Source organism: Epinephelus lanceolatus, chromosome 10, assembly GCF_041903045.1.
Source record: "Epinephelus lanceolatus isolate andai-2023 chromosome 10, ASM4190304v1, whole genome shotgun sequence".
NCBI classification, from domain to species: domain Eukaryota; kingdom Metazoa; phylum Chordata; class Actinopteri; order Perciformes; family Serranidae; genus Epinephelus; species Epinephelus lanceolatus.
In genome coordinates, this window is record NC_135743.1 from 11,625,457 (window position 1) to 11,641,322 (window position 15,866).

General features: G+C 43.0%; 1 protein-coding gene across 1 annotated transcript in view; it reads left to right on the forward strand.

The window, feature by feature from the left end:
• The window catches only part of galnt1 (UDP-N-acetyl-alpha-D-galactosamine:polypeptide N-acetylgalactosaminyltransferase 1), a 75,608-nt gene extending 60,017 nt beyond the window's left edge, over positions 1-15,591 (forward strand). The window contains exons 9-14 of the mRNA XM_033640803.2: positions 4,076-4,193; positions 4,498-4,678; positions 7,815-7,954; positions 8,236-8,334; positions 10,954-11,088; positions 13,296-15,591. Of these exons, the coding sequence (XP_033496694.1) occupies positions 4,076-4,193; positions 4,498-4,678; positions 7,815-7,954; positions 8,236-8,334; positions 10,954-11,088; positions 13,296-13,442 (820 nt within the window). The 3' untranslated portion in view covers positions 13,443-15,591. The remainder of the gene's footprint in view (positions 1-4,075; positions 4,194-4,497; positions 4,679-7,814; positions 7,955-8,235; positions 8,335-10,953; positions 11,089-13,295) is intronic.
• Positions 15,592-15,866: the final 275 nt, after the last annotated feature.

Below are 15,866 nucleotides of genomic sequence, written 5' to 3' on the forward strand. Positions count from 1 at the left end.
GTAGAATTTGCTAATGAGAAACAGGTAGATAGAGCAGAGTCAGTGAATGAGGAGTAACACTGATGTGATTTCAACATCTCACATGTGCATTTGGTGTTAAATTGCCGTTAATATTACTGCCTTGATGCTGTGTTCACACTAACAGCGACAAAGCAACAGGCTACAAGTCTTCTAGCATTTATAAAATAATGGATGTAGCTACTGTGATGTTACCCATTGGTTTGTGGACTCCTGGTTTGGAGCCTCGAGTTTGGCATGTTGTTGTCACCATCTTTGTTATTTGGAGCCACAAGTGAGCATGTTTGGACGAGAAGGTGGATCTAACTGATAGACTGTGGTGACACCTTGGAGACAGCCTGTCAGTCAAGCAGCCTGCCCTTAAATATGCGCAATTTTAAGCTTTAATTAAACAGGTAAAAGTAGTTTTTGTACCAGGCTGTAAACATGTTTATTTCTGCTGTAAAGTTGGGCATTTTAATATGGGGATTAACTTGCTTCTGGAGCCAGCCTCAAGTGGCCATTAGAGGAACTGCAATTAATGGCACTTTGCTCAAACACTGATCAAAAGCACTGACATATTTTTGGCCAAATAAAAACTTTAGATGATGGTCAGTTGAGGTGCTTTATTGCAAGTAGCAGACACATATAAGCCCATGACAACATAACTCCGTCAGCAAGCAACACTTCAGCAATGACAATAATTTTGCCGGCCACGCTGTTGCTTTGTCACCAGCAGTGTGAACACAGCATGAGAGTTCTACACGCTACAGGCCGGCTGAGGAGCCTCAGAGAGTGACGCTACAGGAGGAAACTCCAGCAGCTAAACTGGTTGTTATGGGCTCATCTAACTTGTAATTTACAGAGCTGTGCAAAAGTCTGAGGTCACTGGGAAAGTTTCTTTTTACAGCTGCTGGACAGAGAAAAGAACACAACAAGTATCCAAGGTCAGAAAAAGACCTGTGTCAATTAGATGTTGTAATACTTTAAGACTGCAAGCTGAGAAAATTTACCACAGATTGACCTGAGAAAAAAACATTTCACATTTTCACTACAAATTGACCAGTGTGTTTTTACTGTGGCACTTTATTTCAATGTTACAGTGTGGTTTAAGCAGAAAACAGTTTTTTTTTGTGTTACTCTTTGTAAGTGATAAACAGTGCAAACTCAAAGAAAGATTCTTCTGCTTTTGTGGCTGCTGAACCTGCACAAATAAGACAAAAAGTAACAGTGAACTTCTCAAAATACCAGCATAAATAAAAATGTACCCCTAACTGCATCTATCCATCTATTTTCAACTGCTTATCCAAAGCCGGGTCGCGAAGGCAGCAGGCTGGGCAAAGTATTCTAGACGTCCCTCTCCCCTGCAACACTTTCCAGCTCATCCTGGGGTGTTCCCAGGCCAGATGAGATATGTAATTCCTCCAGCGTGTTCTGGGTCTACACCTTTAACGGGAGGCCCCTCCAAGAATCGCCACCTTAACATGGCGGAGGGGTTTGCGTGACCTGTGATCCTGGTCGCTGTGTTGTCCGGGGCTAATAACCTGTGGTGGGGTCTCCCAAGACAAAGTGGACCCAGGGGAGGGGCCAGACTAAAGCCTAGTTCACATTGCACAATTTTCACCCTGATTTTGCGTCGTGGAGACTATCATAATCTTTTGAGTGTGCATACCTGGCGACGTGTGTTTCTGTCAGCGGGAGTCTTGCCAACTGCGTTACGACCTGTGTGTGCACACCGCAAGATTTCTCCACCGAGCCCTCGCCAACAGAGCCCCAGATAACGCAGTGACGTCACCACACTATGTTTTTTAACTTGGAGACGACACATTGTAAAGGCATGGATATTCTTCCCAGTGTTGAATCAGATCTGCCTCCAGGGCCTGGGTCCAAACACAACACGCTCCCTGTGATCCTGTGGACGCTGCCATTGTTGTTGTTGCTTGCCAGTTTGTCAGTGTTGCCAGATCTTGGGAGACAAACAAGCAACCAGGGCTATGTAAACAAGCCCAAAAGAAGCGACTTTCATGCGTTTAAATAACTTATTAGACGGATATATATATATATATATATATAGAGAGAGAGAGAGAGAGCAAGCCCAAATAAGCAACTCCACTTTAGAAACAAGCCCAAAGTCACGGCTAATAAGCGGACTTGGCAAGTGGCAACCCTGCGGCTTGTCCTCCTCATATTTCTTCCGTCCTCCTGCGTGCTGACGTGGTACATATCCTGCCTCTCATTGGCTGCTGCTCTGTCAGTCGTGTCAGACTTCTCCAGTTTTCAGGCATGCCAGTTATCCAGTCCCAGTCACAGAGGAGGGGGCGACTTACTCATAGGCTTGTTCACACATGAGGACTCGCCGTCGACTCACCTCCGACCCAAGGTGGCTCTCAAGATCCTCTGTGACGTCAAAATCACGGTGAAAATCGTGTAATGTGAGCTAGGCTTGAGAGTGGTTAAAGAAAACCATGATGACACGGCACATTCGGGGAACCTCACCCCGTATGGGGACATTGTGGTCCCCCTCTGGAGCCAGACCTGGGGGTGGGAGCTCGCCAGTATGCGTCTGGTGGCCGGGCCTTGGGCCTGAATGAATAACATAGACACCACATATCACCCACTCACAATGCAGTGTTGGGATCCCTCCCCAGACGACTTACACCCATTCTCACCTGGACCCATCCAACCCAAACGACACACAAGATGGCCAGGTGGGTCAACAACTCACATGTGACCTCAACGACTCTGTAAGGGTTCACACCCACACAGAGTTTAAAGTCTGCGACTCTGCACCAGCCTGTTAGAACTGAACTTCTTGGATGAGAGGTGAAACGTCTTCAAGAAACTCAAGCAAGTCCAGTTGCCTACGATATAACACTTATTATAATCCTTAGGACATTTTGACATACGAACTCAAAATCAAAGTTGGGAAGGAAAAACAAGAATGTGCTCAGCATCAGCCCCTTCACCCCTGTATGGTTCTCCATTTTCTGTCATTTAATATGACTGTGTAACAAAATCAGCATGGGAGTTTAACTAAAGGTCGGTCCGGGATGAGTCGCATCCCTGTGGCTGGTTAAATCCAATGAAGGCAGAATGTTAATACAGAGACCCCAAATTTTGCAGTAAGAGGCAAGTTCATTAATCCAGTGTCTTGGGGAGCACAGTCTCTGCTGCACTGTGTTCTTAGTGCAAATGCAACATCGTCACTTTGCCAAATGGATAACAGCATTCAGATGCAAAACTTTATGGGTGTGTTTGCGCTGTAGTATCATTAGTGTAATATCTTTGGTAATTCAGACCTTAAGACGAGGCAGACAGTCACTACAAGTGATGCAACCCGCAATCCATTCTTTGAATTCATCCATCATTGTTTAGATGAATGTCTTTAATTAGACATTGTTTGGTACATCTCAAGGATTCCCACCAATTAGCTCTGTTTGTTTTACTGTGATGTGTTTGAGTCTTGTAAAAATAGGGATTTAAATGTTGACTGAAGAGTTTAAAAAGCTTTTATGTGCTTACAATGAAAAGAAAAGCCGACATATCTATTATTAATATTATTAGTGCCATGATTCACTGCTTTGTTTTATGGTTATTGTCTGTGATTGTCAAACAACATCTGTGTGTTGTTGTGCGAGCTTGTGTTTGTGCTGCTTGTTATTTCCCACTCACTGCCAAAGGTTTTACTCCTTGTGCTCTCAGGATGTTTCATCTGCGTTTGTCCGTTTATATGCAAGGCATTGTGTGTTGGTAAGTAAACTTGGATGTTAAATGAAAGCAAAAACAGGCAGTAAGGAAAATAAGCCTGATCTACAAAGGAGGAAACCATTATGTGAGAGAAATAGGGGGAGATCCCTGAGCCCATTAAACACTGACACACAACAGAGAAGTGAGCCGAAAAACAGGGAATGACAAAACAGGAAAACAGCGAAGAACAGGGGGTGAGAGCAGTGAAATTTAAAACTCCGATGGGATCTGTAGATACTGTGTGACCTTTTTAGAAAGCAGGCCTTCAGTGAATTAAGTGCCACTAACCCACCTCACTTTTAATTTGCCCTGCTGTCCCGTCCCTCTCCAGGACTCCCACCATGGCAGGCGGCTTGTTCTCCATAGACAGAGATTATTTCCAGGAGATCGGCACGTATGACGCAGGCATGGACATTTGGGGTGGAGAGAACCTGGAAATCTCTTTCAGAGTGAGTGAACACACCCGCGGCCAGTTGACATGACTGTATTCTGGCAGTCGTTCAGGAGTGTCTGCTCGGGTTCAGAAACACACACATGAACATTACACTTGTCAGTTTGACTTCTCTGACTAAATTGTCGACTTGACTAATAGTTTGTCAGGCACTGGCATTTAATCAAACTTATTCAGACTGTCACAACACAGACAGGACCAAACTGCGTCATCTATCTCCCAGCAGAGGCCCGACAGTATGTCTATTTTACACAGTGTACTGTATATACGTGTGTCAATGCCAGATCTGTTGTGTTCCGCAGATTTGGCAGTGCGGTGGGACTCTAGAGATCGTCACATGCTCTCATGTGGGCCACGTGTTCAGAAAGGCAACACCCTACACATTTCCAGGAGGAACGGGACAGATCATCAACAAAAACAACCGACGCCTGGCAGAAGTCTGGATGGATGAATTTAAAAACTTCTTCTACATCATCTCTCCTGGTGAGTGTGTGTGTATGTGTGTGTGTGTGTTTGTGCTCATGCATGTACGTGCTCATGTGTGGAGTTTAATCTCTGTGGCAACCAGGTGTGATCTATCCATTAACCCGGTGACAGTGTGATCTTGCGCTGGTGAGCCAACAGTGCATGATGGGGGGCGGCGAGTAATTTCACGCTATGAAGCATCTATTGACTCGCACATACACACACACTCACACAAGCTGGCAAAGGAGAGACAACCGAAGGTAAAGCAAAAGTCCCTAAAGAGAATATTTTTAGATGCGAAGCGCCTCTCAGAACGGGCTTGGAGCTTGCTAAAAAACTCAATTACCCATTACTTTTGTTTTGTGGGCTGCAGATTCTCATCGAGGGAGAGCAGTTCTGTTGTTGGCGAGCCAAATCTGCACAACTCACAGTGTGTAGTTGATAGCTGGAATGAACCACCATTTTGTTTTGCCGTCATTGTTCTGTGTGACATTGTGTTCTTGTAACCGTGTTCAGTTTTGAACAGGCATTATTTTGCAATGAGCGGTCAACAATAACTGATGTGTCCGTCAGGTCAAAGTCAATTTCATTCGCAGCAGAAGTCCTTAATAGTAGCGGTCCTTCAAAGCACTTAACTAGCATTGTTGATCAAGGGAACTGGCTTATTTATGTCATGTTAGTTGACTCACAACAACCTGTAGCCTATAGACACTTTTTGTGTAAACAGCGATTACGTATTTAGTAAGAGGAGCCAAACTGGTGGCTGAAAGTGACAGTAGTGGTGTAAAAAGCACTAGTTTATATTTCTCAACCGATTGCAATGAGTCATTTTTATATCAATTGGTTTATGATCTATGTGTAGTAGGAAAAAAACGTTTTGTCTCCAGTTAATTTGAATCTCAATATTTAGGCTAATCACTGCTGCTCAATATTCACTAGAGGAGTGTGTGTTAGACGTATATGAACTGAATTATTACTTTATTATTAATTATTGATAAGGACTTGTAAAAACTCACATTTGTCAAGCATGGATTTGGTTTATTGTCCTAGTTGTGGACATGTCCAAATATAATATGAAGTGGAAGTGTGCTAGCTAGCTAATGTTGTCTGCCTATTGACACACCAAACAAAAATTGAAGCTTTATAAGACATAAACAAGTCAAACATTTATATACTGACGGCAAACTGCCCTCCTTGGTTCAGTTAGTATTAACTTCATTTTTTTTAACTTTCATTTTTTGTGTAATGCAATGTAGAACAATGTAAATACTGCTGCTACTAGACGTGTCTAAATATAAATATCATTTCATGTTGTAACTGTAGGGCTCTGTGAATTGCATTTGAAGATATTATGTAGATTTTTTTGTTTACATAAAAGTCTAGCAACCGTAGAAGTCTTAGTTTAGCTTCAAATGGCGTCCTTGGTGACGGTTTTCTATAAAAATAAAGGTTATCTTTTTTTGTAATCCTGTTCTGACATCATCTCAACCATTTATCTCCAGTGTCCGTTGTTTTAATGCCACTGCAATGCAAGTGCAACTGCCGTGACGTAACTGTGTCACAAGGAGAAGTCTTCCTCTTTCTTAAAGGAATACTTCACTTCCCAAATAGCCATTTGTATATCAGTTACTCACCCCATGTTACGTTAAGTCATGAGGAAAACTTTATTTTTTTCCACATGACGAACAAAGAATCCAAAAACTGAGAATTTTTTGACGATTCAAGGTCATAGGGGACACGTTTTACAACAGGAATCAAAAGCGTTTACAAAATCTCGCTCAACTCGTGCAGTATGATCCAAGTCTCATTTATCCAGTCGTATGCTCAGCACGTCCCAAACAGACAACCCTTTCCAACAGGAAATGTAACTAAAAGTAAAACTTATCTATGCTTTTTTCAAAGCCAGACTCCATTGACAAAAACAGTAATTTTACGTCGCTGAACACGAGAGCTGCTGGTCTACCGCTGCCTCAATCAGTCAGTTTGTCTGTGTTATTGTGTGACTTTGGTGAATCTGAACTAACCCATTGAAAACATCCAAGTCACAAAATGACAAAAACAAACTTACTGATTGAGGCAGTGGTAGACCAGCAGCTCTCGTGTTCAGCAAGGTAAAATTAATGTTTTGTCAAAGGAGTCTGGCTTTGAAGAGAGCATAGTTTCACTTTCAGTTAAGTTCCCTGTCTGAAAAGGCCGACTGTTTGAGAAGTACTGGGATAAATGACACTTGAATTATACTGCACAAGCTGTGTGAGAGTTTGTAAACAGATGTTTTTATGTAGTTTTGCTTCTCTGTTTTTGGATTATACGATCACCAGAGGCATGCGAGAAAAACAAAGTTTAATCACAAATTCAACACAACACAGGGTCAATACTTGATATACAAATGATCATTTGGGGACTGGAGTATTACTTCAATGCTGCCCACAAAGCTCTTATTAGTTCTGCTGGTTTTCTGCTGTGGGAAACGCAACATTAGATGGCTTTGAGTCACTAAAGAAATACGAAATGGGGGCTGTATTTCAGAAGTCTGGATCCGGTTATACAACACTTTAGAGTGCTCTGTTATAGCTCACTCAATGGCTAATCTGACCCCGCACATCCTGTAACAATATGGCACATGGGATTCCTCAGTGGTTCTGACCAGTGGAGGAGTAAAAGGTGAATACGTCAACTTGGTCAAACCAACACACACTTTGTGCTGAGTGTTTAGAACATATTTAGCAAACGCATACGAAGAAGTGGATTATCCCGTAAGACTGGTTTGAAATGTTTGTATGGACTCTCTTTTTCTTTGGAAACTAGGTCTTTTTTTAGAATCTTTTGTAATAGTCGTGAATCCGAGCCGACTACAGCTGCTGCCCTCTGCAAAAGAGCAAACTCCACCTAGTCTGTGGAGGCTTGATATTCATGTGTCACTTCAGCATTGGGCGTTTTCAGCTTCTTGACCATCAGAGCTCTGCAATTCAGTGATATTAAGTGCGAGTGCTGTAAATCAATGAGTGGCCTCATTCCAGTGACACACTTTAAATAATGCATACATGGAAAAATGGATTTAACAGGCACTCAGCAAACAGTGGTCTGTATTAATGTAGTTTGGTGACATAGTTAGTGACCTTCATGTTAATGTGTCTGTGTGTGTGTCTGTGTCCAGGTGTGACCAAAGTGGACTACGGTGACATCACGTCTCGCACGGCTCTGAGACAAAAGCTTCAATGTAAACCCTTCAGCTGGTACTTGGAGAACGTCTACCCTGATTCTCAGATCCCCAGACACTATTACTCCCTGGGAGAGGTATGCTTATTCACACACACACACACACACACACACACACACACACACACACACAAACACAGTCTAACTCACAAAACTTTAGATACTGTCATTTGCTGACAGACAGACAGACAGACAGACACACACACACAGATGCATCTATGATTCACTGCCTTTGGGCTGAGGTCCAAGCAGACACAATGAATCTGAGTCTGTTTGAGTTAAAGGGTGTGTTTTTCTTTTGAAGTAAGATGACAAGACAAGAAAAGTAAGATGTCGCTTTCTGTGTGTATTCTGCCCAGATCCGTAATGTGGAGACCAACCAGTGCCTGGACAACATGGCCCGCAAGGAGAATGAGAAAGTTGGCATCTTCAACTGCCACGGCATGGGAGGCAACCAGGTATGTGAGGAAGAGAAAAAAAACAACATAAAGACACACATATTTACACAAAATAATTAAAGTGTAAACAGTAAACACTTTATAAAATTGTTTTGTGTCAGTATTTGTTGTTATAAAGCACATTTTGAGTGAACCACTAGCAGGGATAAACATTGTGCTCAGGTGCATTTCCAGCTGGGCAACAGGCCAAGGTAAGGACCTCGATGTGTTGACCCTTGACATTGCAGGCTGGTTCTAGTCTGGTGGATTGCCACCTCCATGGCAGGGAGGGAAGTTAGTGCAGAAGGTGACGCTGTAACAACTAGATGTAGCTGGGCTCACCCCTTTGCATAGCACTCGGTCTGGACTCTGCTTTTTCAGGTTGCCCAGGGTGAGAGGTGTCAGGCGTGTATTTGGATACACAAGATGGCTGTGGCTGTGTTGGAGTTCTCCCTGTAGAACGAGAGAGTTTATGTGACAATGAGTTGCTGAGAGAAAGGCTTTGACTTCTTGGGCCTAGACACTGAATGGCGGTAAGACTATCTGGCCTTCTTGGTGTCTCTGGGTGATGTCCTGGAAAGGCTACCGTCTAGGGACTGATAGTTCTGCCGGGAAACTTCAATGCTCTTATGGCAACAATGGAGAAATCTGGAGGAAAAGCCTCCCTGATCTAAACGTGAGTGGTGCTTTGTTCTGTTCGAGTCATGGATTGGCCATAACAAACTGTGTTTGAGCATAGGATGATTGATAAGTGTACTTTGTACCTGAACACCCTAGGCCAAAGATCAATGATCAACTTTGTAGTTGTATCAGATCTGTGGGCGTATATCTTGCACACTTAGGTGAGGAGACGAGCAGAACTGTCCACTGATCACCACCTTTGTGATATGTGAGTGGTGAATTGTTTTAGATGACAGGGCAGGTGGCCAGACAGACCTTGTTGAGGGTGAACTCGGAACGTCTGGCTGAGGGCCCTGTCCGTGAGGTCTTTAACTCCTACCTCCGGAAGAATTTCTTATGGATTCTAAGATAGGTTGGAGACAAGGAATCCAAGTAGACCATTTTCAAAGACTCTAGGCAGCTGTTAGGAGGTGTGGTCAGTGCCTGTCACTGCATTGCTGGTAGACGGTGGACAGTTAAGGAGGACACCAGGCTGAAAAAAGAAGCCTTTTGGCTCCGTTGGCCCAACGGTCTCCTCAAGTAGAAAACAGGTATTGAAAGGCCAGAGTGGCTGCGGCTTTGGTGGTCTCTAAAGCAAAAACCCAGGTGTGGGAGGAGTTTGGGAAAGCTATAGAGAAAGACTTTCCGTTGACCTCAAGAAAGTTCTGGCAAAGCGTTAGACGCCTCAGGAAGGGAAAGCAGGGCTTGGCTCAGGCTGTGTTCAGCAGGGGAGGAGAACTGCTGACCTGGACTGAGGATAGTGTTGAGGGGTGGAAAAAGCACTTGAACCGTACAATCTTTTGTGGGGGAGACAGAGTTTAAAGACTCGGGAATGCCTCACTCTCATAGTCCTGGCAGAGGTCTCCGAGGTAGTTAAGAAGCTTCCGAGCTGCAAGGCACCAGGCGTTGATGAGATACACCCTTAAATGCTGAGATGTCTTGAACGCCTCTTTAATGTCTTGTGGAGGTTGTGGACAATGCCTAATAAACGGCAGACTAATGTGGTGGAGGGGTTGCTCCAATTATCAGGGTATCACAATGCTCAGCCTCCCTGGGAAAACCTTATTCCGTGGGGCTGGAAGGCTGTGACCGATTATTGAACCCCGGATTCAGGATGAGCATTACATCCTGGTCATTGAACAGCGGCCCAGCCATTTACCCTCTTAATGTTTTGAAGGGAATTGCAGAAGGCTTACCACTATACCCCCCGAGGATTTTGGGGGGTAATGCCAGATTATGGGATACCAGGGTCGTTGCTATGAGTCATCCGGTCCATGTATAACTGGAGTGAGAGCCATGTCCGTATCCTTGGCAGAAGCTCAAACATGTTTTCAGTGGGTGTTGGACTCAACCAGGGTTGTCCTCGTCTCTGATTCTGTTTGTGATATTCATGGACAGGCCTTCAAGGCCCAGTTGAGGGGAGGTGGGAGTGTCCAGTTATAGGAACCTCAGAATTGCTTTGCTGCTCTTTGCAGATGATGTCTTTCTGATGGCTTCATTAGACCGTGACCTCCAGCACGCCCTGGGGCAAGTTGCAGTCAAGTATGAAGCAGTTGGGATGAAAGTCAGCATGGTTCTATCCTGGAAAACAGTGGATTTTTCCCTCTTGGTTTGCTGTCTCAAAAGGAGGAGTTCAAGTATCTTGGGGTCTTGTTCACAAGTGAGGTTAAAAAAGAGAGTTAGATTATCATGGTAAAGAGTGAGCTGAGCCCATCTACCCTACAGCCCTCTCCTATGATCATGAGTTTTGGGTAGTGACGTAAGGAATGAGATTGTGGATAACAGATAATGAGTTTCCTCCGCAGGGTGGCAGGGCTCAACCTTTAGAGACCGGGTAAGAAGCTCAGACATCCAGAGGGAGCTCAGAGTAGAGCTGCTGTTCCTAACAGTAAACGCTGTGATATTACTGACAGTAATCACAAAAGAGAGAATAAAGATGTAAAGTGTTTTAAATCAGGAATCTGTCTGCGTGACGTGCAGGTTTTCTCGTACACGGCCAATAAGGAGATCAGGACAGACGACTTGTGTCTAGACGTGTCCAAGCTGAACGGACCTGTCATGATGCTCAAGTGCCATCACCTAAAAGGCAACCAGCTCTGGGAGTACGACCCTGTGGTGAGTGGAAGGCATGAAGAAAATGTACATGTTAGGGTGCACGTGAGGACATAATGAACGCAGATTTATCGGTACAGTGAACACAGAGGGCTTGAAAAGTAGAGAAAATTAAGTTAACCAGAAAAGCCTAGAAGGAGATGTATTCCAGATGCTCCTTGTTTTATTTTTTTTCCATTTGAAATTAGTGTAAAAACCCCCACAGTAACACCAGTGAAATGAAAACAATAAAGCAGACAAAATGCAAACTGATTTCACCTCAATTTTACAGCCCCATGTATCCAAAACTTTGAGTGTTTCCTGTTGCTAAAATACACTGATTACTGCAGTTTACAGTAAACAGCCTCAGCATAAAGTGGAGAGAACAATTGGAAAAAACACAAATGAGGTGCTGATTATGCACCAGACTTTGTTTATCTAAGTAAAGAAACCACATTTAGATGTGTAAACTGCAGTGTTTGCATTGCAAATGTGATTTTTTAAACAATGTTTATTTTAATAGATTGACAGCCCTAATTTTTACACAAGCTTACCTCATTATTTGAAACTAAGGCCAAGTTTCATATAAACATTTTTATTGTAGCACTATATTTCAGACACAAAATATGGGTAAGCATAATAGGTCCCCTTTAAGTTTTGTATCCACCTTATTCCTGAGGGCACTACTGTAGAAATGATTATGGGTGCAACTTCCAGTGAGAGAGCGGAAGTAGCAGTAAGCTAGTTAGTCCCATAGACAGTCTGTGGTTAGTCCCAGTGGCTACTGTTGGTGGCTAACCACCAATGACGGTTCTTTTTGAAAATAATTCACCTTCAGTTTAGCAAATACTGATTTATTATTTAATAAATATTTAACTAATGTTAACTTAGCATTTTCTAAAAATGTCTTTGCGGAGCTCTGGTACCTGTTGCACTGTCCGTGTCTGTAACGACTAACAACCAGTCTAAGCTACATTTTTGTGTGTTGAACATGTAACCAGAACAAAAAGGAATTGTTCATGTTGCCATGGTTACCATTGATATGATAAATAAAACCGCAAGAGTTTCACCAGACATAGCGAAAAAGTATTAAATCAGAATTTGCAGAAGAGAATGACACCTAGACTGACAGGTCCGTCACTCAACATCAGTACATGATACCCCTGTCTTTCCCTGTCTGACTTCATTCTCAACCTACATTAGAAAATAAACTCAGCAACACATCTTGAAAAATGTATTTAGTCATTAGGGCTGAGAATGTGTCACTGATTTACCACACTTCCTTTATATCATATAAAAAATGAATGCCAAAAGTTATTTTATTATTACAAACTACTACTTTATATTACTATTACGAAGTCTGCTGCTAAATTCAGCATCATGTTTCTTTCAGAACAGTTTTTAATAAATCAGAAGTTAAAAAACGTGTAAACTGCGTTGTTAGCGCAGATGAGCGGAGGATTAGCTGGGAAACTTCACATTTATTCACTTTACATGGAGCTACAGTTAATACTGAATGATGTTAAATGTTTGCTAAATGTGTTAGTATCTCTTAATAAGTCATCAGAAATCAGAAATCATCTTTAGAAGGAGCAGATGTTCACCTTAAGCTAGCTCAGGCCATGTTAAAGTTAACAATATTTTAACGGAGCAAGGCAATCTGGTTGCTAGCGTGTATAACAGGTGGTGTGTTCCACGTTTTATTTCCCAGTTGCTCTTGGAAAGAAGAATAGAGTACTGTATACAAACTGTAAACAAATTGTTATCATTGGAAATCGCTGGTTTCGGTTCAGCGCCTGAAGTTGCTCCCATAATTCATGCAAGGTATCATGGGGGGCTTGGAATAAGGTGGATAATTTATTTTAAACAGTTTATTCATTTACAGTTTTCAATTATTTCTTAATAAATAAACATGACCAGATCTTTTTAAAAACCTCAAATGTGTATTCCCAATATACATACAGTATGACAACACATATTTAAAACCAGCTGTCATTTCAGTTAGTGGGATATTTACTGTCAGTCTGAGTGTAATATATTTCCAAGTTGACACATTACCCAACTCAACCACAGCATGCTTTACACCAAGAGCGAAGCCAAAACTAAATTCAACCTCAAAATGAAAGTCTGAGAAATGTTGAAATTGAACAAACGAGGAACCCTGTCTCCAGACACACATGAATATGTATTTACTCACACACACACTCTCTCTGTGTTTCCCTCCCGTGCAGAAGTTGACCCTGGTCCACGTCAACAGTAACCAGTGTCTGGACAAGGCCAGCGAGGAGGACAGCCAGGTGCCCAGCGTCAAAGACTGCACACACACACGCTCCCAACAGTGGCTACTCCGCAACGTCACACTACCAGAAGCCTTCTGACCACACTCTGCACACTCACAAACGCACACACTCACACACACCGCGGCCCAGAGCAAGCAATCAGGGGAACAGACGTGTTTATTAAAATTGGGCACAAGGAGAGGAAAGACTTCCCACGAGGGGATTCGGGAAGAGAGGAGGACGGACTGGACGGTACTACCTCTGCCAGAGATCAGAGGGAGGAGTGTGTTTGACCCTCCTCGGAACGAGAGAAGAGGAAAGAGTCCCTCTAGGAGACGACAGCTGTTGTTTTAAGTTTGTTTTTTGTTTTTTTTATAAGAGATTTTAACCGCAGTGAGGGACTCGCTCGCTGGGCGCGACTGTAAAACTGACCAGTGGAGTGGAGGTTTGCACTCACAGCTTCCTTGGACAAAGCAGTCAACCCCTCAACTCATCACTTAACGTTTACTGACTGCCTCTTATGAGAGAGTGTGTGCACTTACATGTTTGTGTGTGTGGCTGTGAATGGGTGTGTGTACTCCGAGATGAATGTATGCTTTGAGAAGGGGGCTGAATTCCTTGTTGATTTCTTTCTTTCTTTTTTAATTTAATTTTGTCATGGATTTTGAAAATGAACTCTTATGAAGAAGGGTGCATGTGTAAGTGTGTGTGTGTGTGTGTGTGTGTGTGTGTGTGTGTGTGTGTGTGTGTGTGTGTGTGTGTGTGTCAGAGCCCCTCCTACAGTCTTGCGGCAGTGTATGTCTCCCTCTGGTGTTTCTCCACGGCATCTCATCCAACAGACTGAAGCCTCCTTGCTGAGGAATTTCCAAGGGACCGCACATTGAAACAAAAAAAAAAAGAAAAGAGAAAAAAAAGGATGACCGAACACGAGGACCTGACGTCTGCCATCCGCAGAGATCTAGAGATAGAGAAATATGATGTTTGTGATATCTTGAGATTTCTATGTCAAGTTTTTACATGGCTTTGTCTGTTTCTACAGTCCTGTGAGAGTGCCACAGAGCAGTAATCCTAGTCTGTCTGTCCGTCTCTGTTGTCTTTAAAGATGTTTAACATAGAGCTTACACACACACACGTACACATACACACAGGACTCTGCATATGTAACTGATGTTCACTGCCTCATGTAGTGTTAAACTATAGGGAGCTCTCCCATAAGGCACTACATCATCACACACACACACACATCCTGTATACATATAGGAAAATGGCAGCACTAGCCTGATACTTAAATCCATTCTGTCATATCTTCTTCTCAATGACCTCTTAAAAAAACACTCCAAGGGCTTCTTTCCTCCGGTGGAGTGTGTGGATGGATGGTGTGTGTGTGTGAGCGTGTGTCTCCAGTACTAATCCCCAGTCCATCAGCTCCCTGTTTACTAGGACAAAACAGCTCTCTGATTCCTCGCTGTTGGACAAACAGAGCCCATAGCGTAGACTGACGTCAGATCAGCACACCCCTGCGTTTGTTGTACAAAAGAGCAAAAAGCTGTTTTTATTTTCTAAACAGAGCCGAGTCTCCGCACTCTCCTGAGGACATATCTACAGGAGGAAAGGAAGCCTGGGAAGCGGTTGTTGAAATATCAAAGAGACGTCGCCGAGGTGTGTTAGGAGACTTAATCAGGGACAGAATAATAATTGTAGAGAGCCGAGGGGAGTGAAGAGTTGAACTGTGGATCACAAAGAGCGCAGCAGCAGCAGACATATCTTAATCCATAACTACATATCTCACTGTGCAAGCTCACCTGCAGTATTTCACTATTCATATCTCAGTGAGCCAGACAGCTTAATGGTTACAGTAGTGATTTCATTTTCATTTCAACCATCATGCTTTTCTTTATTTTTTTGTATCACTCCTGTAGGTCAGAGCAGGAGAGGTGATTTCATAAAGGTTTTAACCATTTGGGCTTCCTCCAGTGGAGGAGGGGTTTACAGATAGGACACTGGTTCATCTTTGTTGTGGACACGATAGTGAGAGGAGGCCGTCGACTGATTTCACGTCTGAGCGAGTGACTGCGTCGGGAGTATGTGAACGTTTATTTTGTTTTGTTTTGTTTTGATTGTGAGACAGAGGGAGATTGTTCAGATTCTTGGGGGGGAGGGTTTGAAGTTAACTGACATGTCCAGACTTCCACACTGAGCTGATCCAAATGTAGAAAATAAAGGTGAAAAAGTTTACAGAACAATACGAGGACATTTTTGATTTCTGTCTCTTTTTGTCTGCACACACACTCACAAAGCACACACTTTCTCCTCAGCCAGAAACCGTTGATAAAATGTGAGTTAAAGGGACGGTTCACCCCAAAGTACATATTTGTGTTTTTGGGTTGTCTGTATGTACGTACATTATTACATCTGTCCATTCTTGTAAATGCCATGTCTTAAAGGTAGGGTCTGGAGTAGGGATGGGCAAACGATCAAAATTCATTATTCGATCATCAAAAAAATTAACAATCAATCATCGAT